General features: G+C 44.1%; 2 protein-coding genes across 4 annotated transcripts; one reads left to right on the top strand and one right to left on the bottom strand.

Annotated features, from left to right (window-relative positions):
• Window positions 1–17: 17 nt before the first annotated feature.
• Window positions 18–13107, bottom strand: LOC110490339 (ETS transcription factor ELK3). Of its 2 annotated transcripts, none has more exons than XM_021563671.3 (5): window positions 12705–13107; window positions 9767–9975; window positions 3014–3769; window positions 1946–2068; window positions 18–1004 (listed from the first exon to the last, which is right to left on the bottom strand). In XM_021563671.3, the coding sequence occupies exons 2-5, from the start codon at window positions 9971–9973 to the stop codon at window positions 972–974; spliced, it is 1119 nt and encodes a 372-aa protein (XP_021419346.1). In that variant the 5' UTR covers window positions 9974–9975; window positions 12705–13107; the 3' UTR covers window positions 18–971. The 2 variants fall into 2 exon arrangements, with proteins under 2 accessions (XP_021419346.1, XP_021419345.1); XM_021563670.3 differs by having other exon boundaries at window positions 18–971; window positions 12705–13080.
• Window positions 13108–15547: 2440 nt separating this feature from the next.
• Window positions 15548–22180, top strand: LOC110490337 (host cell factor 2). 2 transcript variants are annotated; one of them, XM_021563666.3, is made up of 16 exons: window positions 15548–15839; window positions 16289–16437; window positions 16664–16827; window positions 17070–17272; window positions 17484–17568; window positions 17673–17776; window positions 17988–18212; window positions 18441–18632; window positions 18916–18980; window positions 19166–19346; window positions 19434–19483; window positions 19564–19707; window positions 19878–20063; window positions 20329–20629; window positions 20744–20819; window positions 20969–22180. In XM_021563666.3, the coding sequence occupies exons 1-16, from the start codon at window positions 15650–15652 to the stop codon at window positions 21012–21014; spliced, it is 2361 nt and encodes a 786-aa protein (XP_021419341.1). In that variant the 5' UTR covers window positions 15548–15649; the 3' UTR covers window positions 21015–22180. The 2 variants fall into 2 exon arrangements, with proteins under 2 accessions (XP_021419341.1, XP_021419342.1); XM_021563667.3 differs by having other exon boundaries at window positions 20964–22180.
• Window positions 22181–22570: the final 390 nt, after the last annotated feature.

The following is a 22570-nucleotide window of genomic DNA, read 5'->3' as shown; positions in this document are numbered from 1 at the left end:
ACACACACCAGATAAAATGAGTTGTATAGCAGTCAATGCTTCATGTTTATTTAAAAAAAGTCATTTTTACTTGACTCTCAAACAGCAAAACAAATAGCAAATCATTGAGAATACATTTGTATCAATTCCTTTATAAAAAAATAACAAAGCTGTTACAAATAAGCTTTTGTTTAATATTGAACTGGAATTTCGTCTATTAAAAAAAAGAAGAAAAAAAAAGCTTGAAAATAAAACATTTACATAACTCTTACGTTTGAGAAGGCACAGCCGGTACAAGGTAATAATGCTTAGTGTAATGCAATACAAAACCATAGAAAAACACTTAGCCAGAACAATACAACCAGGTTCACAGCCTCATGTGAACATATCAACCACTATACAATGATATAAAGCTTTATAACCACGCCCTGTCTCTTATAAAGCGTTATAACCACGCCCTGTCTCTTATAAAGCGTTATAACCACGCCCTGTCTCTTATAAAGCGTTATAACCACGCCCTGTCTCGTATAAAGCGTTATAACCATACACCAGACAAAGTACAATGCATGGAACAGCATTCTGAAGAGGATAAATATGGGATAACTAAAAAAAATTTCAAGATGGATGAGATGAGTAAGTAAAAAAAATTAAAAATAACTGTTTCAACGAAACTAAAGAAGATGTATCTTCAAGTCAATGATATTGACACAGTTGAAGGCTGATCCAGTAGGTTTGCAGCAGTGTCCTGATATTTGCTGGCTTAACCTGATTTGGCCTCGAGTCCTGCTGTGTCGGGGTGCAGGATTTGAACTTGTTCGGGTCGGGCCTGATTTTAAGCCTGTTTTGGTCCAGTTGGTAGTAGAGTCCAGTAGAGTATGTACTGTCCTCCAGGAAGATCAGGACTTGTGTGGGCTGTGGGAGAGCAGTAGGGGGGAGGAGGTGTCCAGGCTGGACAAGGGGACTGGGATGGGCCCATTCAGCAGGGTGGGGAACTACAGACAGATGGACAAGACCGGTGAGATCCACTGTCAGATAGGAAATGGCACACAATAAAAATGATGCACCCCATATTATAGTGAGGTGAAGTACATTCATCTCTATCCCTAGTATAGTGTTATACATGTGTACTATTACTGCTAATGATCATTTTCTTTATAAAGAACTCTAGCCAAAACTCTGGGTAACTCTGGAGAGGCTGATGACTGGGTTTAAGAATCCCCTAAAATGGTGGCTGAGGTATTTTAACGCCCATCCCTACTGACGATGGGAGGAGAGGCACTTCCTGATGTGGGAGTGGGTGGGGCTCCTGACCCCCCCCCCACCCACCCCTGTCCACACCAGAAAGGAAACATCTGTAGCTTATTTTGAAACCCATGCACACGGTGAGTCACACACACACACTTAAGTACAATCACAGTGAACCGCTCACACACACACAACTAAATAGCGGTGGTGTCATGTGACTCTTGTTGTTGTTGTTGTTGAGAAAATGAGGCTGTTTGGGGGAATCTTCTGTCTTAGCAATGGTTGCAGAATTCAGGGAACTTTCAAAACATTTTGTTTTTCCAGAAGTCCTGGATGGAGGACTACAGATTTACTGCTTATTCCCTCCTGGATCTGGGATCCTACAATCGGGATTTCGGGAAACCAGGGAATTTATTTAAGGTTCCCGGAATTTTGCAACCCAAGTCGTAGCTCAAACTTCTAACTCAGACGGTCAGCATTCACTATCCCTCTTTTTTTTTTACCAGTTCGAGTGGAGCCCTTTCCCTCTCAGCTCAGCATGAACAAGCAAATACTAAACTGTCCTCCCCTAACCCTTTGTCACCCATCCCACAACTTTCCTCTCTGTCCCTCCCTCTCTCCTCCTTAACTCGCATCAGTCTTCACTCCAGGTGGTGTCACTCTTACTTTCCTTTCGCCTCTCTATTCTCTTTTAGAGAGAGTGTGTGTGTGTGTGTGTCACCTGGAACAGGGGTCCATGGCCCTGCAGGCGAGCGGGGCTCAGGGATCCTCCGGGACTCAGACTGCTCCAGAAATGGATACTGGACAGCAGGGGACTGGGGGTGAGGATGAGACCTGAGGGAGTCTAGAGGGGGAGAACAAAGAGTTTATGGAAAGAGTGAGAGATGTCAATTTGTTAAATGTTCTGTTGGTGTTTTTATTGGTGATCTGTAAAATGATCTAGCTGAGTATGAACACACACAGCACAGAGGTTTAATTTCTCCCTGTGGTTATTCAGTCCTGCTGCGCTGGCACTGTTTGTTTTAGTAAAACACTGGAACTAGGAGGGGAGAGAGGGCTTCATACCCTGCTTTGGGGGAGACTGGGGGAGTGAATTCAAGAATGACTTGGGGAACTCTTGAGGTCACAGAACTTGGAAAACTAGGTTTGAGCTGAGAAGCTACATATGACATCAATTTCTCCCTATCGCTCTCTCTCCCTGACTTAATTTCTCTGTTAAAGGGGGGTTGTGTTTATGTGGGTAAGGAATGATGTATGCTATTTTAATGTGTTGTTTTGTTGTGGCCCAATAACGAGGAGTTCTAGATTCTCTCTCCCTCTCTCTGTATCCGTGGTATTAAAACAGCCCTTACCTTACGACGCGATTCAAGAGATTTAGGAACATATGGCTTCACTTAGACCTCCCCACCCTCCCTTCTCTCTCCCTTCTTTGCACTCTCAACTTACCTCTCTCCCTCCCTCTCTCCTCCTTACTAGTCTCGCTCCCCACCCTATCCCTCTTTTCCGCTTACCTCTTTCACTCATTCCCTCATTTCCTCTCTCCGTCTCTCCTCAATAACTCTCTCTTACCTCCCTCCCTCTCCTCTCCCTACCCTGCTTCATGGTAAGGAAAGGACAGACCGTTCCAGAGAGACTCAGGGATAAGTCCAGATAAGTCATGTATTTTCCCCCAATGTCATTACACACATAAATCAGCACGTACACACACAGAGGGCAAGGGTGGAGCGAGTGTATGCGTTTGTGTTCAGGGCTAACCTGGGAAAAGATTGTGAGTGAGGGTGGTGCTGACCTGTGCAGTGAAGAAGGCTGGTGTTAGGGACCCAGAGGGCAGCGCAGGACTGTTGAGGGCGATAGATCCGATGTCATTGGCTGTCAGGAGCAGGGAGGGTGCAGATATCTCCAGGCCTTTTGGCTTCCTGGTTTTTGGCGGGACGCTATTGGCTAAGCCCCGCTTCTCTGGCGTGGGTGTGACCTGGCCACGGTCTCTGTGACCAGACGATAGGTTAAGGGGTTGAGCACTCTGCTCTGATTCATCAGTCTCAGGGGCGGGGCTCCGTGCCCTCCAGAGTGCGTGGGTGGGGCTGTGTGATGGGGAGGAGGAGCAGGACGAGGAGTAGGCTAGCCTTGGGGAAGGTTTGGACAAATAATAGCCCTCGTTTGAGGAAGGGGGCGGGGATGAAGGCAGCGACACCACCGGCAGTGCCCCGTCCTTATGGCTGCGGTTCTGAACAAAGCGAATCACTGTGCCACTGTCATCATGGTGATCATGTCGAGGCTCCACCTTGATTGGCCGGAGGAGGTCCTGGGGATGCTGGAGGGAGCTGACAGTAAAGGAGGAGTAGAGGCCTGAGTGGAGGTACTCGTTCCTCCCTGGGGGGCCGCCCCTCATCCCCTCCTCATCCCCCTCCCCCTCTGACAGGGCCCCACCAGTCTCATCAGACCCCCGCACACCCATCTCCACCGCCGCAGGGTCCATCTTCAGGATCTCCGGAAAGGACACAAATTTGTACACAAACTTCTGGCCAATCACCTTCTTGATGATGTTCTGGCGAAGGGGGGAGGAGTTGAAGCATCATATGTTATACAGTAATAACAGTGTGATGTTAACATGCATGCCACGATATATGGTGGTTTGACCTGTAGAATTGGTACAGACATGTTTAATGCGGTGTTGAGGTATTTGGTATTTATGAGGATCCCCATTAGCCGCTGCAAAAGCATCAGCTACTCTTCCTGGGGTCCACATGAAACATGACATAATAGATAGTACAGAACATTATTAGTTAATGTACTGATATGTATTTCAGTCCTTAACAATATCTAGGTCTAAGACATAATACAGTGCAAATTACAATACAACATATTTAAAATGGCTGTGTCTTGTCATAGTCCCTTTTGTGCAGTAAGGTGTCATTTATTTTTCTTTTTTTTACTAGGTTTAGTGCTAGTTTGAGTTACCTGGGGTGGCAGAGAGTTCCATCTAGTCATGGCTCTATCTAATACTGTGTGTTTCCCAGCCTCTGTTCTGGACCTGGGGACTGTGAAGAGACCTCTGGTTGCATGCCTTGTGTTGTACTTCTGAGTGTCTGAACTGTGTGACAACTGCTTGACAACTGCTTGAGCAGTTCGGTACCTTCAACATATCAATACCTCGCACAAAGACCAATAGTGATACAGTCAATCTCTCCTCAACTTCCCCTCTGTGCACATTCAAGTGTGATACATGCTGCCTTGTTCTGGACCATCTGCAATTGACCTATGTCCTGCTTTGCTGCCCATGACCACACAGCTGGGCAGTAGTCCAGGTGCGACAAAGCTAGGGCCTGTAGGACCTGTCTGGTCGACTGAGAAGTCAGAGCAACGCCCTATCATGGACAGACCTCTTCCCATTTTAGCAACCATTGAGTCTATATGTTTTGACAATGACAGCTTGCTATCTAGGGTTACACCCAGCAGTTTAGTCTCTTCAACTTGCTCAATTGTCACATTACTCAATAAGATACAGTGGGGCAAAAAAAGTATTTAGTCAGCCACCAATTGTGCAGGTTCTCCCACTTAAAAAGATGAGGCCTGTAATTTTCATCATAGGTACACTTCAACTATGACAGACAAAGTGAGAGAAAAAAATCCAGAAAATCACATTGTAGGATTTTTAATGAATTTATTTGCAAATTATGGTGGAAAATAATTATTTGGTCAATAACAAAAGTTTATCTAAATACTTTGTTATATACCCTTTGTTGGCAATCTGTAAGTCTTCACAAGGTTTTCACACACTGTTGCTGGTATTTTGGTCCATTCCTCCATGCAGATCTCCTCTAGAGCAGTGATGTTTTGGGGCTGTTGCTGGGCAACAAGGACTTTCAACTCCCTCCAAAGATTTTCTATGGGGTTGAGATCTGGAGACTGGCTAGGCCACTCCAGGACCTTGAAATGCTTCTTACGAAGCCACTCCTTCATTGCCCGGGCGGTGTGTTTGGGATCATTGTCATGCTGAAAGACCCAGCCACACCCATCTTCAATGCCCTTGCTGATGGAAGGAGGTTTTCACTCAATCTCACGATACATGGCCCCATTCATTCTTTCCCTTACACGGATCCGTCGTCCTGGTCCCTTTGCAGAAAAACAGCCCCAAAGCATGATGTTTCCACCCCCATGCTTCACAGTTGGTATGGTGTTCTTTGGATGCAACTCATCATTCTTTGTCCTCCAAACACGATGAGTTGAGTTTTTAACAAAAAGTTATATTTTGGTTTCATCTGACCATATGACATTCTCCCAATCTTCTTCTGGATCATCCAAATGCTCTCTAGCAAACTTCAGACGGGCCTGGACATGTACTGGCTTAAGCAGGGGGACATGTCTGGCACTGCAGGATTTGAATCCCTGGCGGCGTAGTGTGTTACTGATGGTAGGCTTTGTTACTTTGGTCCCAGCTCTCTGCAGGTCATTCACTAGGTCCCCCCGTGTGGTTCTGGGATTTTTGCTCACCGTTCTTGTGATCATTTTGACCCCACGGGGTGAGATCTTGCGTGGAGCCCCAGATCGAGGGAGATTATCAGTGGTCTTGTATGTCTTCCATTTCCTAATATTTGCTCCCACAGTTGATTTCTTCAAACCAAGCTGCTTACCTATTGCAGATTCAGTCTTCCCAGCCTGGTGCAGGTCTACAATTTTGTTTCTGGTGTCCTTTGACAGCTCTTTGGTCTTGGCCATAGTGGAGTTTGGAGTGTGACTGTTTGAGGTAGTGGACAGGTGTCTTTTATACTGATAACAAGTTCAAATAGGTGCCATTAATACAGGTAACAAGTGGAGGACAGAGGAGCCTCTTAAAGAAGAAGTTACAGGTCTGTGAGAGCCAGATATCTTGTTTGTTTGTAGGTGACCAAATACTTATTTTCCACCATAATTTGCAAATAAATTCATTAAAAATCCTACAATGTGATTTTCTGGATTTTTTTTCTCATTTTGTCTGTCATAGTTGAAGTGTACCTATGATGAAAATTATAGGCCTCTCTCATCTTTTTAAGTGGGAGAACTTGCACAATTGGTGGCTGACTAAATACTTTTTTGCCCCACTGTATCTAAATTAGGTTTCTCACTGAGCAAGTGATTTGTCCCAAAAATTATGCTTTTTGTTTTTGAAATATTTAGCAACAGCCTATTGCTAGTTACCCTTTCTAAAACTGACTGGATCTCTATGTTAAGTGTCTCAGTTATTTATTTGACTGTTGTAGCTAGAGGTCGACCGATTATGATTTTTCAACGTGGATACCGATTATTGGAGGCCCAAAAAAAAGGCGCTAACCGATTAAAACGGACGATTTAAAAAATAAATAAAAATACATTTTAAAAAACAATTACAACAATACTGACTATTTTAACTCAATATAATACATAAATAAAAATCAATTTAGCCTCAAATAAATAATGAAACATGTTTGGTTTAAATAATGCAAAAACAAAGTGTTGGAGAAGAAAGTAAAAGTGCAATATGTGCCATGTAAAAAAGCTAACGTTTAAGTTCCTTGCTCAGAACATATGAAAGCTGGTGGTTCCTTTTAACATGAGACTTCAATATTTCAAGGTAAGAGGTTTTAGGTTGTAGTTAATATAGTATTTATAGGACTATTTCTCTCTATACCATTTGTATTTCATATACCTTTGACTATTGGATGTTCTTACTTTAGTATTGCCAGTGTAACAGTATAGCTTCCGTCCCTCTCCTCGCCCCTACCTGGGCTCGAACCAGGAACACAACGACAACAGCCACCCCCGAAGCATCATTACCCATCGCTCCTTGCAGAGCAAGGGTAACAACTACTCCAAGTCTCAGAGCGAGTGACGTCACCGATTGAAACGCTATTAGCGCGCACCCCGCTAACTAGCTAGTCATTTCACATTGGTTACACCAGCCTAATCTCGGGAGTTGATAGGCCTGAAGTCATAAACAGCTCAATGCTTGAAGCATTGTGAAGAGCTATTGGCAAAATGCACGAAAGTGCTGTTTGAATGAATGCGTACGAGCCTGCTGCTGCCTACCATCGCTCAGTCAGACTGCTCTACCAAATATCAAATCATATACTTAATTATAACATAACACACAGAAATACAAGCCTTTGGTCATTAATATGGTCGAATCCGGAAACGTATCATTTAGAAAACAAAACGTTTATTTCAGTGAAATACGGAACCGTTCTGTATTTTATCTAACGTGTGGCATCCCTAAGTCTAAATATTGCTGTTACATTGTACGAACTTCAATGTTATGTCACAATTACGTAAAATTCTGGCAAATTAGTTCGCAACGAGCCAGGCGGCCCAAACTGTTGCATATACCCTGACTCTGCGTGCAAGGAACGCAAGAGAAGTGACACAATTTCACGTGGTTAATATTGCCTGCTAACCTGGATTTCTTTTAGCTAAATATGCAGGTTTCAAAATATATACTTCTGTGTATTGATTTTAAGAAAGGCATTGGTGTTTATGGTTGTGGTTAGGTACAGTCATGGAACGATTGTGCTTTTTTCGCACATGTGCTTTTGTTAAATCATCCCCCGTTTGGCGAAGTTGACTGTCTTTGTTAGGAAGAAATAGTCTTCACACAGTTCTCAACGAGCCAGGTGGCCCAAACTGCTGCATATACCCTGACTCTGTTGCAAGAGAAGTGACACAATTTACCTAGTTAAAATAAATGCATGTTAGCAGGCAATATGAACTAAATATGCAGGTTTAAAAATATATACTTGTGTATTGATTTTAAGAAAGGCATTGATGTTTATGGTTAGGTACACGTTGGAGCAACGACAGTCCTTTTTTGCGAATGCGCACTGCATCGATTATATGCAACGCAGGACACGCTAGATAAACTATGAATATCATCAACCATGTGTAGTTAACTAGTGATTATGATTGATTGTCTTTTATACGAAGTTTAATGCTAGCTAGCAAGTTATCTTGGCTTCTTACTGCATTCGCGTAACAGGCAGGCTACTCGTGGAGTGCAATGAGAGGCAGGTGGTTAGCGCGTCGGACTAGTTAACTGTAAGGTTGCAAGATTGAATCCCCGAGCTGACAAGGTAAAAATCTGTTGTTCTGCCCCTGAACAAGGCAGTTAACCCACCGTTCCTAGGCCGTCATTGAAAATAAGAATGTGTTCTTAACTACTTGCCTAGTTAAATAAAAGGTGTAAAAAATAAAAATAGTTTTTTTTTTTTAAATCGGCCAAATCGGTGTCCAAAAATACAGATTTAGATTGTTATGAAAACTTGAAACCGGCCCTAATTAAATCGGCCATTCCAATTAATCGGTCAACCTCTAGTTGTAGCCGACGTGTATGCTGTTGATGTCAGCGTACATAGACACACAGGCATTACTCAAGGTCAGTGGAAGGTAATTTGTAAAAATAGAAAACAATGGCCTTAGCAGGCTGCCCTGCGGTATACCACACTCAACTGAATTTGCATGAGAGAGGCTTCCATTAACAAAGACCTTCTGTGTTCTATTAGATGGGTAACTCTCAATCCATAATAAGGCAGAGGATGCAAATAACACCTACATTTTTTTCAGCAATAGGTTATGATCAATGACATTAAAAGATGCACTGAAGTCTAACAAAGCAACCCAATCTTCTTACTATCAATTACTTTCAGCCAACCATCAGTCATTTGTGTCCATGTAGAGTGCCCATCACTGTAAGCATGCTGAAAGTCTGTTGCTGAAAGTCTCTTTTTCTGCAAAATATTTGATCAAATGTTTTTCCAAAAGTTTGCTAAGCACATGTAACAAGCTGATTGGTCAGCTGTTTGAATAATTAGTGGGTCCTGCTATTCTTGGGTAGCAGAATGACCTTTATCTCCCTCCATGTCTGAGGGCACACAGTCTTCCAGGCTGAAATTGAAGATGTGGCAAACGAGTCACAATGTATTCCGCTACCAACCTCAGCAGTTTACCATCCAGGTTGTCGGTACCAGGTGGTTTGTCCTTATTTATAGATAGCAACCATTTTTCACCCTTCCACACAGACTTTGTGGAACTCAAAACTACAGTGCTTGCCTTTTCATTATTTGGTCCATTATGCATAAATAGGAAGACTCAGTATTTGTTGTTTGGATGTCATACCTAAGTTTGTTAATCTTGTCAACAACAACAAATATTAAAGTGGTTGGCAATATCAAAGGGTTTTATGATGAACAAGCCATCTGCCTTAATGAAGGATGAAGCCGAGATTTGCTTTTTTGCATCAAATATCATTAAAGTTCTCCAGAGCGTTTTACTATCATTCTTTTATATAATTTATCTTAGTTCCATAGTATAGTTTCTTTTTCATTTTGTTTAGTTACATGATTTCTCAATTTACTGTATGTTTGTGAAGGGTTTATACCATGTTGGTGTACCTGGTCATCCGTGTTGTACCTGGTCATCCATACCAGCAGGTATGTATTTGGTGTTTGTGTAATGCCAATGTAATCTATGGGATGTACCTTGTCAACCGTACCAGCAGGTGTTTGTGTTGTGCCAATGTAATCTATGGGAGGTGTACCTTGTCATAGTAGTAACGCAGGGCGCGGCTCAGCTTGTCATAGTTCATGTTGGTCTTGTTCTTCCTCAGGCCCCACAGCTTGGCCACCTCTTCTGACTTGAGCAGTTTAAACTCCCCATCGTCAGAAGTCCAGCAGATCAGGTGCTTGTGGCTCTGGTCCAATAACAGCTGCAGCAGGAACTGCCACAACGTGATGGCACTCTCCATGACTGGAGAGAGAGGGAGAAAGAAAGAGGGGTTACACTTGCACGGCATGTAAATCGACGAACACCCATTCTAACCCTCAAGTACAAAAGCCTCCCCCCATGTCCCGCCCCCAACCAAGAAGGCATTTCCTGCACCATAAAAGCCTACCCATAAAGACACAAAACACACCAAAAACACATTTAGATCATCACTACAGCAGACACTGGAGTCATAGTATTTCGCTACTCCTGGCATCATGTGCCAGATCCGGTGCCAATCAATGTACTGTCTATAGACATATGTATGCCTATGAGGTGAAGTGCCAGCCAGCGACATCATACATCTCATATTACAATATGTTGAAGTGGGGAATAAAAGCCATTACTGCATATGTAATGAGACACACCAGGGGCTATGTAAAACTTTCACTCGCTGGAGAGCTTGGCTGGCTGCCCAAATGATAAGAAGACGGGTCAACACAGCAGCTCTTTGTGAATGAGGGGCTGCCTGGCAGCTTTAGTACATCAGACAAGTCAGAGAAGCTTGTCCACTCAAACTCTATGCCACTCCACTAACACGCATGCACACTCGGTCACTTGCACTCACTCACACGCTGTGCTTTGTGCCTGTGCGCTTCGTAGTAGTAATTATGTTTCATTATAGGTCAAAATAAAGAGTTCAAGTGTGTGTGCTTGTGTCAGAGTTCAGGGACTTGGTGCTGCCAACTATGGCCAGACGGGTGGAGCTAGGGATGTTTCCGTGGTGATAAAAGAGGACGTGGTCAGTGCCCCTCTGCTAAGACAGGCCACAGCCCGACGACACTATTTACCTTGACTTCACTGTCCGTCTGTCTCTCACTCCACACAGACAACTTTCTGTGCATCTCTCTCTCTCTCACACACACACATACACACACACATGCCCCAGACACAAGCTTGTCTGTTTGAAAATACCGAACAGAGAATCCTGCTTTCCCTCCTCCTCCATCCCTCTCTCCACCTCCATCCCTCTCAGTGGGAGAGCGACCATCCAGGAGAGGAAAAAGGTGAATACCCCCTCTGTCTCTGTTTCCTGAGGAGGTCTCCTCAGTGTGTGTTTTTGTGTATGGTAGGGATGTGTGGGTGTGTGTATGTCTATAGTGTGTCTGATGGGAGACCATAAAGCTGTCTAAAGCTGTCTAAATGAGGACTTCCTCTCATTCTGCTACAGGGCGTCTTCCCGGGGAAAGGCCAGTCCCAACTCAAAGGTAGGAATTCCTGTCACCGGGAACCATCGGAAACACAGAGACCTCACAGATGAGACAAATGGACGGGTTTCCTCCTGGCCTCGCTCTGGTACAGCAACACACACCACCCATTTCCTATTCCACAACAACATATGGAGAATGCATTGCATACATGTATGTACTCTGGGTCTCCCCCAGGACATGCTGTGGCATGATGTATGAGGGATTTAGTCTTTTGATGTTCCATAGTGACAAGGGTTAACTAGCCAAGCTCAGAGACAAAACAGCAGGATCTGTTCATTTGGGGATATCCTTAGCAATAGTAAGGAAACATGCAACTCTGCATTGCCTGATAAACACGGGATTGGTGCAATTAAAAACACTGTCATCATAGATTTACATCTGTTTTATTGCAGCATTGAACATGTCCACGTTATTTATTTGTACTGTGGGACGATAGGCCCACAGCTGAGTGTCTCTCCACCTGGACAGGTACACACACTCTACATGTAGCTTCTGGTAGGGATTATTTATTTTGTTAGGGAGTTTCTAGTATCTTATAACAGTGCTATGACACAGAGAGAGAAATTATACAGCTGGTCCTTTGGATATGCTTCTCCAGTATCGACCAAACGGAAACCCGTTATGAGCTCTCTGTGTGGGGGGATTACTTAACCATGACTAAATGTGCTCTCTTCCTGCGCACTACCAATGGAAAAACCAACTAGCCACTGCGCTACGCGTTCCTGTCGCTAGCACGTACTGTACAACCAACAGTGACTTCATGAGACCTCATAGGCTATATAATGCCTCTGGTCGCTGTATCGTACCAAACGCCGTATATAGACGCTCTAGAGTATGGGTTATCATCCGTGGAACGCCGGGCTCGGGTTTGTGCAGAGCCATCGGTGTTGGAGAGCCTGGAACACTCAAACGGCTCTTTGTTTGCCCCATGACTCATTTTCAAGATGTTGTCTGCTGCCAGTTTCAATCCGGAAGCGCATGGCAATTAGTCTGTCGAGTCCAGACAAACCAGAAAGTCTACTAGAGTTGTTAAAGGGCCATGAGCGCATTTTCACACCAACAGCTAATTGGAGTTGCCAAATGCATCACAAACAATAAATTGCGCGAGAAAAGCAGATTAGGGCACGGTGACAGACCCGAGCGATTTGAGTTTGACATCCAATGTGTGAATAACGGAGTAGCCCAATGTTAGCAAACATCAGAACGAAAATAAACGTAACTTTTTATGGCGTACTTTTATGAATAGAAGGAAACACATACATTTTACGCAAATGTATACATGTGTGCCAAGATAGCGTAACAAATCGCGGATATGCTATCAGCATCTATCGACTGTCGTCCCCTAAATTCCAAGTTCATTGTGATGACCCGAGTTATATCATATTTCCAAACTATATTTTCTGGTACAGAGTTCACTTCTAAGTCATCATCACTCAAACTCAGTGACTATCCTGGTTTAATAAAGTGAATATGAATATCATAGATAAGCATGCCTCCACATACCCTGGTGTTGGACGTCTGCTTTCCTTCTGTATATGTTTTTAAAGAGAATTCCGTATAATGCGCTGGTTTTCCATTCTGATGCCGTCTGAGCTGCGGGACTCGAGACTGTAAGGGGATCCGGGTTTTTTTTTCTTCTACAGAGCAGGAAGTCGGAGCGCGCAGACAGAGAGCCGGCTCACTTCCTCTAGCGCATTATTCCCCAGGCTCTCGGCCGTCTGTGTAAACACACTTTTCCTCCTCTTTGCGCCCGCGCGCACACACACACACAGTAATATTGTAATTCTGACTACTTACTGGCCCAACTGACGTCACCTTCTTGGCCAGCAGCTGGAGGCGTTCGTGTTCCTTCCTCCACACACACACACACACACACTCTGACTGCTCTCTCTCTCTCTCTGTGTGTGGTGAGATGATGGAGAATTTTAAGGATAGCCTACTTCTTGAAATTGAATGCAACAACTAGCCCCTTTCCATAATTTGATGTCAATGAGATTTCACACACACACACAGAGAGAGAGAGAGAGCAGTCAGAGTGTGGATCTTACATGGATCTGATTAAATCCTGGCCTTAGTGGAATAAAGTGATGTGATTATGTTTGTGTTAATGAGAAAATGCAATAAGTAGACATGTGTGCACGTGAGTTTGTGTGTGTTGGGAGTGGATCCACTTTTCCGGTTTCATGCATGGATTTCCTCTCACTGACAGGAAACCGTAGCTCACAAAACATATGCAGTCACATAGGTCAGTAGCCTACAAATGGCGGGCCTTAGGGTTCCTGACCCGCCCTACTGTAGTTTACCTCCTTGTCCAAATTTAAATATTGAAATATGAATAAGAATTTATTTGACCGAGGCGCACCCTGACAGAAAGATGCATCAATCTCAGAAAAAGCATCCGAGCAAGCTAAACTAAACAGTTTGTAACCAAGAAATTATAGTATTATATATTATTTATGTCCAGACAGCATCAGATACATGGGCTCCTGTTGACAATGCTTCGGTTGAAATTTGCATTTTTTATTTTTTTTTATTTTACCTTTATTTAACCAGGCAAGTCAGTTAAGAACAAATTCTTATTTTCAATGACGGCCTGGGAACAGTGGGTTAACTGCCTGTTCAGGGGCAGAACGACAGATTTGTCTGCATAAAGTAGAGGGGGAGCTCAACTTTTTCTACCGCTCCTCTAGCAGGGTTCTCGCTGCTCAACTTCCCACAATCCCCTGCACATCTCTCTGTGTGTTCTCGTTGAAAATGAATGGGGGCGGACTTCTCCTGCCGAATTCGTTGCTGGTGAAAACCTTCCGACCAGAGGGGCGATGTTTTGCTCGCTCGGATGCTTTCTCCAGTGAGAGAGAGGAAGAGGCGAAGCCCAATGCGTTTGTATGGGCATAATATGCAGACCTCAGTTTATAGCCTGCCTTCCCACCTTTGGGACGGTAACTCCCATTGTTAGGGCGGAGACATGAACATCTCGACATTATATACAGACTCTTTTGAATTGGAAAGGAAAGTTGGCGAATGCACAGTGCACTGTTAGCATGATGGCTTCCACTAAAGTAAATGGATGTTTTTCCTAAATTATTTCATTACGCCTGTCCTAAATAAAAATTCAAATAATTCTAAATACTTCACCAGAGAGCATGACTTATCCACAAAGCAATCATTAGCTTCTTCTTTTTTAATAGCTGTAGGTAGACCTACGCATATTTGGGAAGCTTGCAATTTGGGCAGCGTGCATGGCAATGGGCCTAGTTGATTGAGTTGCGGCTGTCAGTGAAAAGCATCTAAAATATGTGTGAAGATAATGTGTGTTGAGTATCATTTAAAATGTTGCAACAGGGGGGGGGGGGGGGGGGGGGTGAAGATATGGCATGTCTCTCTCCAGAATACATGCTCTCAGCTTTCCAGAATGCGCTCAGTTGGCTCCTGCCAATTCTTGCGAATTCATTGTTTCATTGTGTGAATTGTTTTCCCTTTAATTGTGTATTTTAATAAATTCCCCAGTATGTCGCCAGTAGTCCTAGTAAATGTACCGTTAATTCCCCAGTATGTCGCCAGTAGTCCTAGTAAATGTACCGTTAATTCCCCATGATTTTGTTACATTCATTTATATTAATGCATGTATTAAGTCATTTAGCCTACGGTTCTCATTCTCTGCTTGGAAACGTTGTTTGCATAGTTCACAACCTGCTGACTTACCTAGTTAAATAAAGGTTAAATACTTGAGCAGTGGTGACCTGTTGTTCAGGGCCGGTGCGGCAAAGCCCCACCTGTTTTGAGCCCCACATTTTTTGCACCCAAATGTTATTTTGGCATAAATGTCACATATCAGTTTGCAAACAATGTAAAAAATATATACATTATTGAGTTAATAAAGCCGCATACAAACATGGTCTCTTTTTTTCTTGAGTAAGGCTGCTCCAAAATGTAGGTGTGTCAGCCTAGCTCAGTGCTTTCTGTGGTGGTGGGGCAAGCCAGTAGAAAATACAGAGCGTTGCGCTATATAGATATAACATATCAGTGCTCAACAAGTTGGACATCTCAAATTCAACCATAAGTGGTTTGGAAGGAATCAGTGGCTTACAGCAAGTATTGCCAAGCAATCATTAGCCTGATATTCAGTGGAGTGGCTGTGTGGTCCCAAGTCTAAGATTAATGGTTTCTTTCTCTAGTTAGTGCAATTAATGTATTGTTTAGTGTTGTGTCGTGTCTTTCGTGTCTTTGCTGGCATGAATCCCAACACACTCACTTGTGTAGCGTAGAAATCACTTCGGAAATACAAATCCACAAATTGGATTTAACACCCATTAATTTAATACAAAAAATTGCAACTTCCTCTGTTTAGTACTGCACTTCCGGTGAAGGGGACAACGCGAGAGTTTTCCATCTCGCTCCGCCTATTTCTCTTGGTAACAACAAACAGCGCCAAACTGCTGTAACCGTTAATGGACCGAACCCCGGTGTGTTGCGTTCCTGACGGAACAATGGACCCGTTATGGAAAAAAGTCAACTCATTTACTGGACCTATTCCCCGGTCAAGACACGGACACCGAGCAGCGGCTATTCGGGAACTTATTATCGTGTTTGGAGGTGGAAACGAGGGGATAGCGGAGGAGCTCCATGTTTACAACACCGGTAGGCTAACGCGTTAATGAACGCTAGCTAATGGATGCTACACATTTTGTGTTTGAGAAGTGAGCTAACTTAACTATTTGGTTTTCCTAGCCATCTGGTGCGACTAATATGTTAATGACTTGAAAGTTTCACAAACATTCCCTGAAGCTAAGCAGCCAGCTTGCTTACTTGGCTAACGTTAGCTAGCGAAGCTAACCAAATTTATATATACTGTCTATGGTTGTTATCAGATGTAGTTTCTGTGTAGAATAGCTAACTTAGCTAGCATACAATTGATGTGGTGTGGAACAGATGATCACTTGAGAATCTCGAGGCCATGTAGCTAACAAACAAACAATTGTCGACTTAGCTTTTTTTAGTTAAATTGCGTAATTATAGTCACACAGGGCATTATGATTGAGTAAACATGAGTTATTCTCAGGTGATCAGATCTCTGGCCCTTTGTCTAGTCTCTAAGCAGTGGTTTCTCCCAGCGGTGAGAGGGGACATCCCTCCAGGCTGTGCTGCCCATGGTTTTGCCTGTGAGGGAACCCGCATCCTGGTCTTTGGCGGCATGGTGGAATTTGGCAAATACAACAACAGCCTGTACGAGCTACAGGTGAGGCTCTCGCACTCACTTGCGTCTTCTATAATAAACATCCTCTTGTCATGTTTTATGCATAAGGTGAAGGGTGTGCTGCAGAATTGTAATTCACAGACCTGTAGCTCTGATGGAAGGTCTTCACAAGTACAGCATCTTTCCCCCTTAGATTGTACAGTAGATTGTATGTAGTCACTCGGATGGATAAGATGCCATAGTTGACCTCTGACCCTTTGTCTATCAGGCGAGCCGCTGGCTGTGGAAGAAGCTGAAACCCAGGCCACCAAAGAATGGCATGCCGCCCCCATGTCCCCGCCTCGGACACAGCTTCACCCTCATTGGGAACAAGTGCTACCTGTTCGGGGGACTGGCCAATGACAGTGAGGACCCCAATGGCAATGTCCCAAGGTATGGAGCTATGTATATAGCTCCAACAGTCTCCAACACAGCTTCTCTAATCAGGGTACTGTGGGTTGTGATAATCATAAGAAACCTTAATGCTTGCTTTGTCACTAATGATGTTCTCATCTAGCCTGGACCCAGATCTGTTTGGCCACACCAATGACCATAGGAGTTGGCAAGACCGCATAAACAGATCTGGGACCAGGCTAGTTCTCATTCCACTGGCTCTCTCTGTTTTCTCTCTGCAGGTACCTAGATGACTTTTATGAGCTGGAGCTGCAGTCGGTGTCAGGGGTGAAGGGTTGGAACATTCCAGATACTAAGGGTGTGGGTCCGTGGGCTCGAGAGTCCCACACCTCGGTGGCATACACTGGGACAAGCTCCCCCAAACTCTACATCTTCGGAGGGATGAGAGGCAGTCGCCTTGACGACCTCTGGCAGCTTGACCTCGGTAACCTCATCTCAGTCTACTAACATGCTTTGATGAACCACAATCTGACCACAACACTTTGAATGAACTAATCTCCTTGGTGTGAATTCAGGTTGCTGTAACCAACCTTCCGTTTCCATAAACCGCAACCTTGCATTTGTGTTTGTGGCGATGAACTGATTGAAGTGAGGTAATCTAACTGGCTCTCCACTCTCTTCTGTCTGATCTTTAGAATCTATGACATGGTCTACACCTGACACTAAAGGACCCCTTCCTCTACCCAGAAGCCTTCACTCTGCCAACGTTATAGAAAACAAGTAATGGAAATATGTATTTTGTGTGTGGTGTATATGTTTGTGTGGCATCATGGATCTTTGCCTAATATGTTTTTTTTTTTTTTGCTTTGCCTCTGTGTGGGAAGGATGTATGTTTTTGGGGGATGGGTCCCCGTTCCAGAGACAGACAAACCTAACGCCCTGGGAGCTGAATGGATATGTACCAACTCCTTATCCGTGCTCAACTTAGGTCAGTATCATACATCATTATTACAAGCTCATCACTTAGGGTATCTGGCTGGTCACATAACGGGCATTCCATTTAAATTCATATTATGAGAATCATCACATTGAATTGAACCCAGTAAGGTTAAATCAATCAAATGTATGTATAAAGCCCCTTTTCCATCTGCAGAAGTTAAAGTCCTTAAACAGTTTACCCCTTTTCCTGTTGATATCAGACACCATGACATGGCAGAGCCTAGGCCCGGATCAGCAACAGGGGCAGACAGTGAGCCAGGGTGACCAGGAAGATCCCCAGCCCAGCAGCGGGGGACCCCGAGCCAGGGCAGGCCACTGTGCTGCCTCTGTCGGCTCCCGCCTCTACATCTGGAGCGGCCGTGACGGCTACCGGAAGAGCTGGAACTACCAGGTGTGCTGCAAGGACCTGTGGTATCTGGAGACAGGTGAGAAGAGAGACAAGGATACTATTAATATCAGCATATGTCTTATTACTGTCGCTCAAAATGTGCTGCAGCGTCATACCATATTTAAAGCATATTTGTATATATATTTTTTAAAACCTTTTTTTAACTAGGAAAGTCAGTGAAGAGTGTATTTCTCAGTTGTTCACACTTGCTATCTGCAAGGCCATTTTGCTGCTACAACCTAACTGTAACTTGTGGTGTTTTCAGAGCGGCCCTCCACCCCAGCAGCAGTACTACTGGTCAAGTCCACCGTCAACATGCTCCATGTGGCCTGGCGCCCCCTACCTGCAGCAGAGTGTTACATCCTCCAGCTGCAGCCCGTCTCCCCCTCCAACACCCCAGCCAACCCCACTGCCCGACCCAGCACAGATGGCCAGGAGAGGAACCCCCAGGACCAAGGTGAGAGGAGAAATCTACCTGCTGCTCACACACAACCAATCAGAGACCATTAATTTGAATAGGAATGACAACAGGGAATTTCACATGGCCTTCAGAGGAGTTCTGTCTGATGCCAAGCAATTGGCTTTGAAAGTGGTTTAGAAGCAGAAGCCTTTGTCCAGGGCCATCTGGTCCACTCTCAAGGTCAGGGTTGACGCCTGTACTGGGCCAGGGTTGAAGGTTGAAGCAGGCTAAGAAGAGGCATATATGTAAAGCTATGCTTGATGTGTTCTTTTTCCTCCAGATGTCCAGTCAGCTCAGGTCCCAGACGACCCCACCTCACAGGAAGCCCAGAATACATCCCAACAGGTCAGATGGTGACCCTTATACCCATATCTAGTTGTCTTAGCTACAGTGCTGGGAAAGTGCTATATTCAGATGGTGTTAGTACTGCCATTGAGACCGTAACAGCTAAGCTAAATGTTACATCCATATTTTGTTAATGCTACATTGACTGACACTGAATATTGCGGTCTCTTCACCTTGCACGCCAGGAGGTGGCTGCAGGGCAGAAGGTGACTCCCATCGAAGTGTCAGAGGCTGTTCGAGACCCCCATCCAGAGAGAGAAAGTGATGCTAGTGGAAAAACACACTCCGAGTCCTTTGGACAGGAGGGTGACCCCACAAAAACCTCCCAGCGCTCGGACACAGTGGCGAGCAGTGAGCACCAGCCAGGTAACCGCATGGACTCCAAGCTAGCTTTTTACTAGTATGGTTTGAATATCATCGGCATAACCAATGACAGTCCTTCCTCATTCACAGGACAAGAACCTGACAGCACTTCCTCAGATCCCAACACTGTCAAATGCAAGGTAGGATTAGAATACTAAGGAAGTTATTCATTTGTCTACCACAGAGACTGAAGGAAATAATGCCTGTCTGTGCCCTGTAGGTATCTGGTGAGAAGTTAGATGAGTCTGAGTGGTTTGATGCTGGAGTGTTCAAAACCCTGTTCTCTGAGGTTACCCACTACTACCTGCCACCTGAAAATGACATTATTTCCACCATCTACAGCAGACCCACTAACACTAAAGAGGTAAGCCACATCTTGGTTTGAATCTTAAATGACAGTATATAATGAAAAACATGCCCCAGAATGTGTGCAGATAACATGCAGTAACCATCTTCGGCTAGCAGTCATTTTTGTTAATTTGTCTCTAATCTGTTTATTGATTTCCCAATTTGACACACACCACACTCCCACAGATTAATTTGCAGGGGCCTCAGGACTATGAGTGGAGGGAGAAGCAGGAGCTGTGTCCAGGTGTAGCGTACAGGTTCAGAGTAGCAGGCATCAACAGCTGTGGTCAGGGAGACTTCAGCCCTGCCAGCGAGTTCAAAACCTGCCAGCCCGGCTTTCCCGGAGCGCCCTCAGCTGTCAAGATCACCAAGGTACAGTACACTCCTACAGCCTACTTTACACACAGAGAAGGTTACTGATGAGGGGTGTAAATGAGGCCAAGCACACTAACAGAATGTGCTGCCAGCATTCGTTATTGTTCAACAGAGGCTTCAGAGAGCTCACATGGGACATTGTGATTTCTTTCTGCCTTTCTAGTTCCACAATATATTTCTAGTTTTATCAAATGTGTATCATTGTTTCATCTCAATTAGCTGTTTTTCCTCTCATCCTTTATCCACCACCCCCCTCCCCCAGGCTAATGACTCTGTCCACATCACATGGGACTCCCCCACCTCCCCGTCAGGTAAGATCCTGGAGTACTCCATGTACCTGGCGGTGAGGAAGAGCCGGTCCAGCAGCAGCTCTGAGCGTCCTGGCCAGCTGGCCTTCATCAGGATCTACCGTGGCACCAAGACCTCTTGCACCGTCAGCCCCGCCCACCTGGCCAATGCCTACATCGACAGTTCCGCCCCCAACCGGCCAGCTGTCGTCTTCCGCATCGCGGCCAAGAACGAGCAGGGCTACGGGCCCGCCACACAGATTCGCTGGCTACAGGGTATGCGGCAAGACGGGTGGGGGGGTGTTTATCCTGACCCTGAATCAGTACTCTAGTGGCATACTGACTGTCACAACTGAGTGGTCTCTAACCATGGGCTCTGTCTCCTTTCAGATGCCAGTAAACTCAAAGCCTCGTCGTCACAACCAGACGGCAGCCCCACAGAGGCAGAACAGGAGGCAGCAGACAGGTGAACAAGCTCTGCTCTCATCTGACTAAACCTTAGGAGAAGGTTTATATGACATGACTTGTCCCTTGCCGTTGTCAGGCTTGCTCTTTTTAGAGTTTAATGTTAGAGGGCTTATTGACGTTTTTTTCTCCTCGTGTCTTGCAGCTCAGGTTGAAGATGGACTGCCAGACGCTTGCCGATACCCAGGAAAGATGATGTAACTAGTCAGAGGGCATAACTACTTTCCAACCCGAGTCATGTCCCTCACAAAAATGCTGTACAGAACTTATAGATTTTTAAGTTATTTTTTATGTTTTTTCTAATTGTTGTACATAACTGTTGCGTGTGTTAATTTCCACCTGTCATTTGACCACACTGTATTACATTATAGTGTACAAAAAGTTGTACTTCCATTAGTATTTTTGAAGTTAAATAGATAACTGATGTTATGACCAGAGAATTTCCCCTCTTGTCAAACAGACAAGGAATGAATGTGCCTTAGTGTATGAAGGGGTTTTGAATGGGGATGATGATCAACTGGCCAGCGACTGCTTCACTATAATTAACATGTAGCAAACTTGAATAGTAGTGCGATATTTTGTGTGTTTCTAATTTGGGCCAAGTCGATGGTTGTATTTCAGCCTCAGCATGCAGAAGGTTTTTTGTTAAGTATAACATGATTCCAACACAGCACTTCTTACATGCCTTGTGGGTATGGAATGTGAGGGTTTGAGTCCATCAATTTGTTGTTCATTTACCATTTTCATATTTATGAATACTGTTATTATCCTTTATTCAATTGTCTTCATTTTTATTTTGTAGCCATCGGAAGTAAGCCATGCGTTTATCTTAAGCTATCCATACTTCTGTTCATACATAAATACAGTGATTAACACTACCTTTCCTCTCTTATAGCACTGTAGCTCACTATGCAATGTGGAAATCACTAGGTTTCTTTAGGCGGCTCATTGAATTTACAAATTTAATTGTAGATTTGATCCAGACATTAATTCCATCTGATTCCAAAGCTACTTAGTATGGCAAAAGCGAAGATGCATATGATTCAAATATTTTTTGTTTGTTGAAACTAACTTTTTTTTTTTACCATATGTTACTCAGTGAGTATGTAGCCTAGCTCTCATTTTTGTTTTGTTAATATGAGCTCACTACAGGAGAGAATTGTTTTAACGTTCCTGTTTTGTTACAGGGTTGTATTGAAAAATAATCCGGGCTGCATGACTATGTTATCCCTGTACTCTTGGTAGGTGTATGTTGTACAATGTGTCAAAGGAGAACCTAGAACATTGTGGACTTTTGTTAACAGTCCAAATGTGGTTAAAATACACCAATAAATAAAACTGGTCATGACAATCTGCTAATGAGCATTGACTATGTGTGTGTGATCATTGTCTGAAATCAGGTCATTGGCATCAGTTATTTAACATCTACCGGTAAATTACAAAATACACCGAAAAACCTTTAGTTAATTTGTGAAAATGGATCAAACTGAAAACTTAAATTCATTGCAGCAAGTGTTCAGGACTCACGAGCACTTTTCCAAGAGCTTATGTAATGTTGCCATTTAACCACATGGGGATAAAATTCAAGTAGAGTTAAAATAAATCTCCCAGGATTCCATGCGAGTAGTTCTCTGCAGGATAGCTCGTTTTGTCAAGGTGTCGAGTTCAAGAGGTAAGCAACGATCAAAACAGTGCATATTATTGTCCCTAAAGTAAGTGGTAGCATTCTAAATTGTGCCCAAGAGCTAGTTT

The sequence above is a fragment of the Oncorhynchus mykiss genome, chromosome 15 (genome assembly GCF_057628025.1).
Source record: "Oncorhynchus mykiss isolate SJ-2025 chromosome 15, ASM5762802v1, whole genome shotgun sequence".
Classification (NCBI taxonomy): domain Eukaryota; kingdom Metazoa; phylum Chordata; class Actinopteri; order Salmoniformes; family Salmonidae; genus Oncorhynchus; species Oncorhynchus mykiss.
This window is presented reverse-complemented; position numbering and strand designations above follow the sequence as displayed.

Bases quoted from the DNA above. Each gene is read 5' to 3' on its own strand.
- LOC110490339 (XM_021563670.3), bottom strand. From the start codon at position 9,973: ATGGAGAGTGCCATCACGTTGTGGCAGTTCCTGCTGCAGCTGTTATTG. The intron at 3,770-9,766 runs GTACACCTCCCA...CCCCTTCGCCAG, and splicing joins TGCGTTACTACTATGACAAG to AACATCATCAAGAAGGTGAT. The intron at 972-1,945 runs GTGACACACACA...ATCTGTCTGTAG, and splicing joins GCCATGGACCCCTGTTCCAG to TTCCCCACCCTGCTGAATGG.
- LOC110490337 (XM_021563666.3), top strand. From the start codon at position 15,650: ATGGACCGAACCCCGGTGTGTTGCGTTCCTGACGGAACAATGGACCCG. The intron at 17,569-17,672 runs GTAATGGAAATA...CTGTGTGGGAAG, and splicing joins GCCAACGTTATAGAAAACAA to GATGTATGTTTTTGGGGGAT. The intron at 20,630-20,743 runs GTATGCGGCAAG...GTCTCCTTTCAG, and splicing joins ACAGATTCGCTGGCTACAGG to ATGCCAGTAAACTCAAAGCC.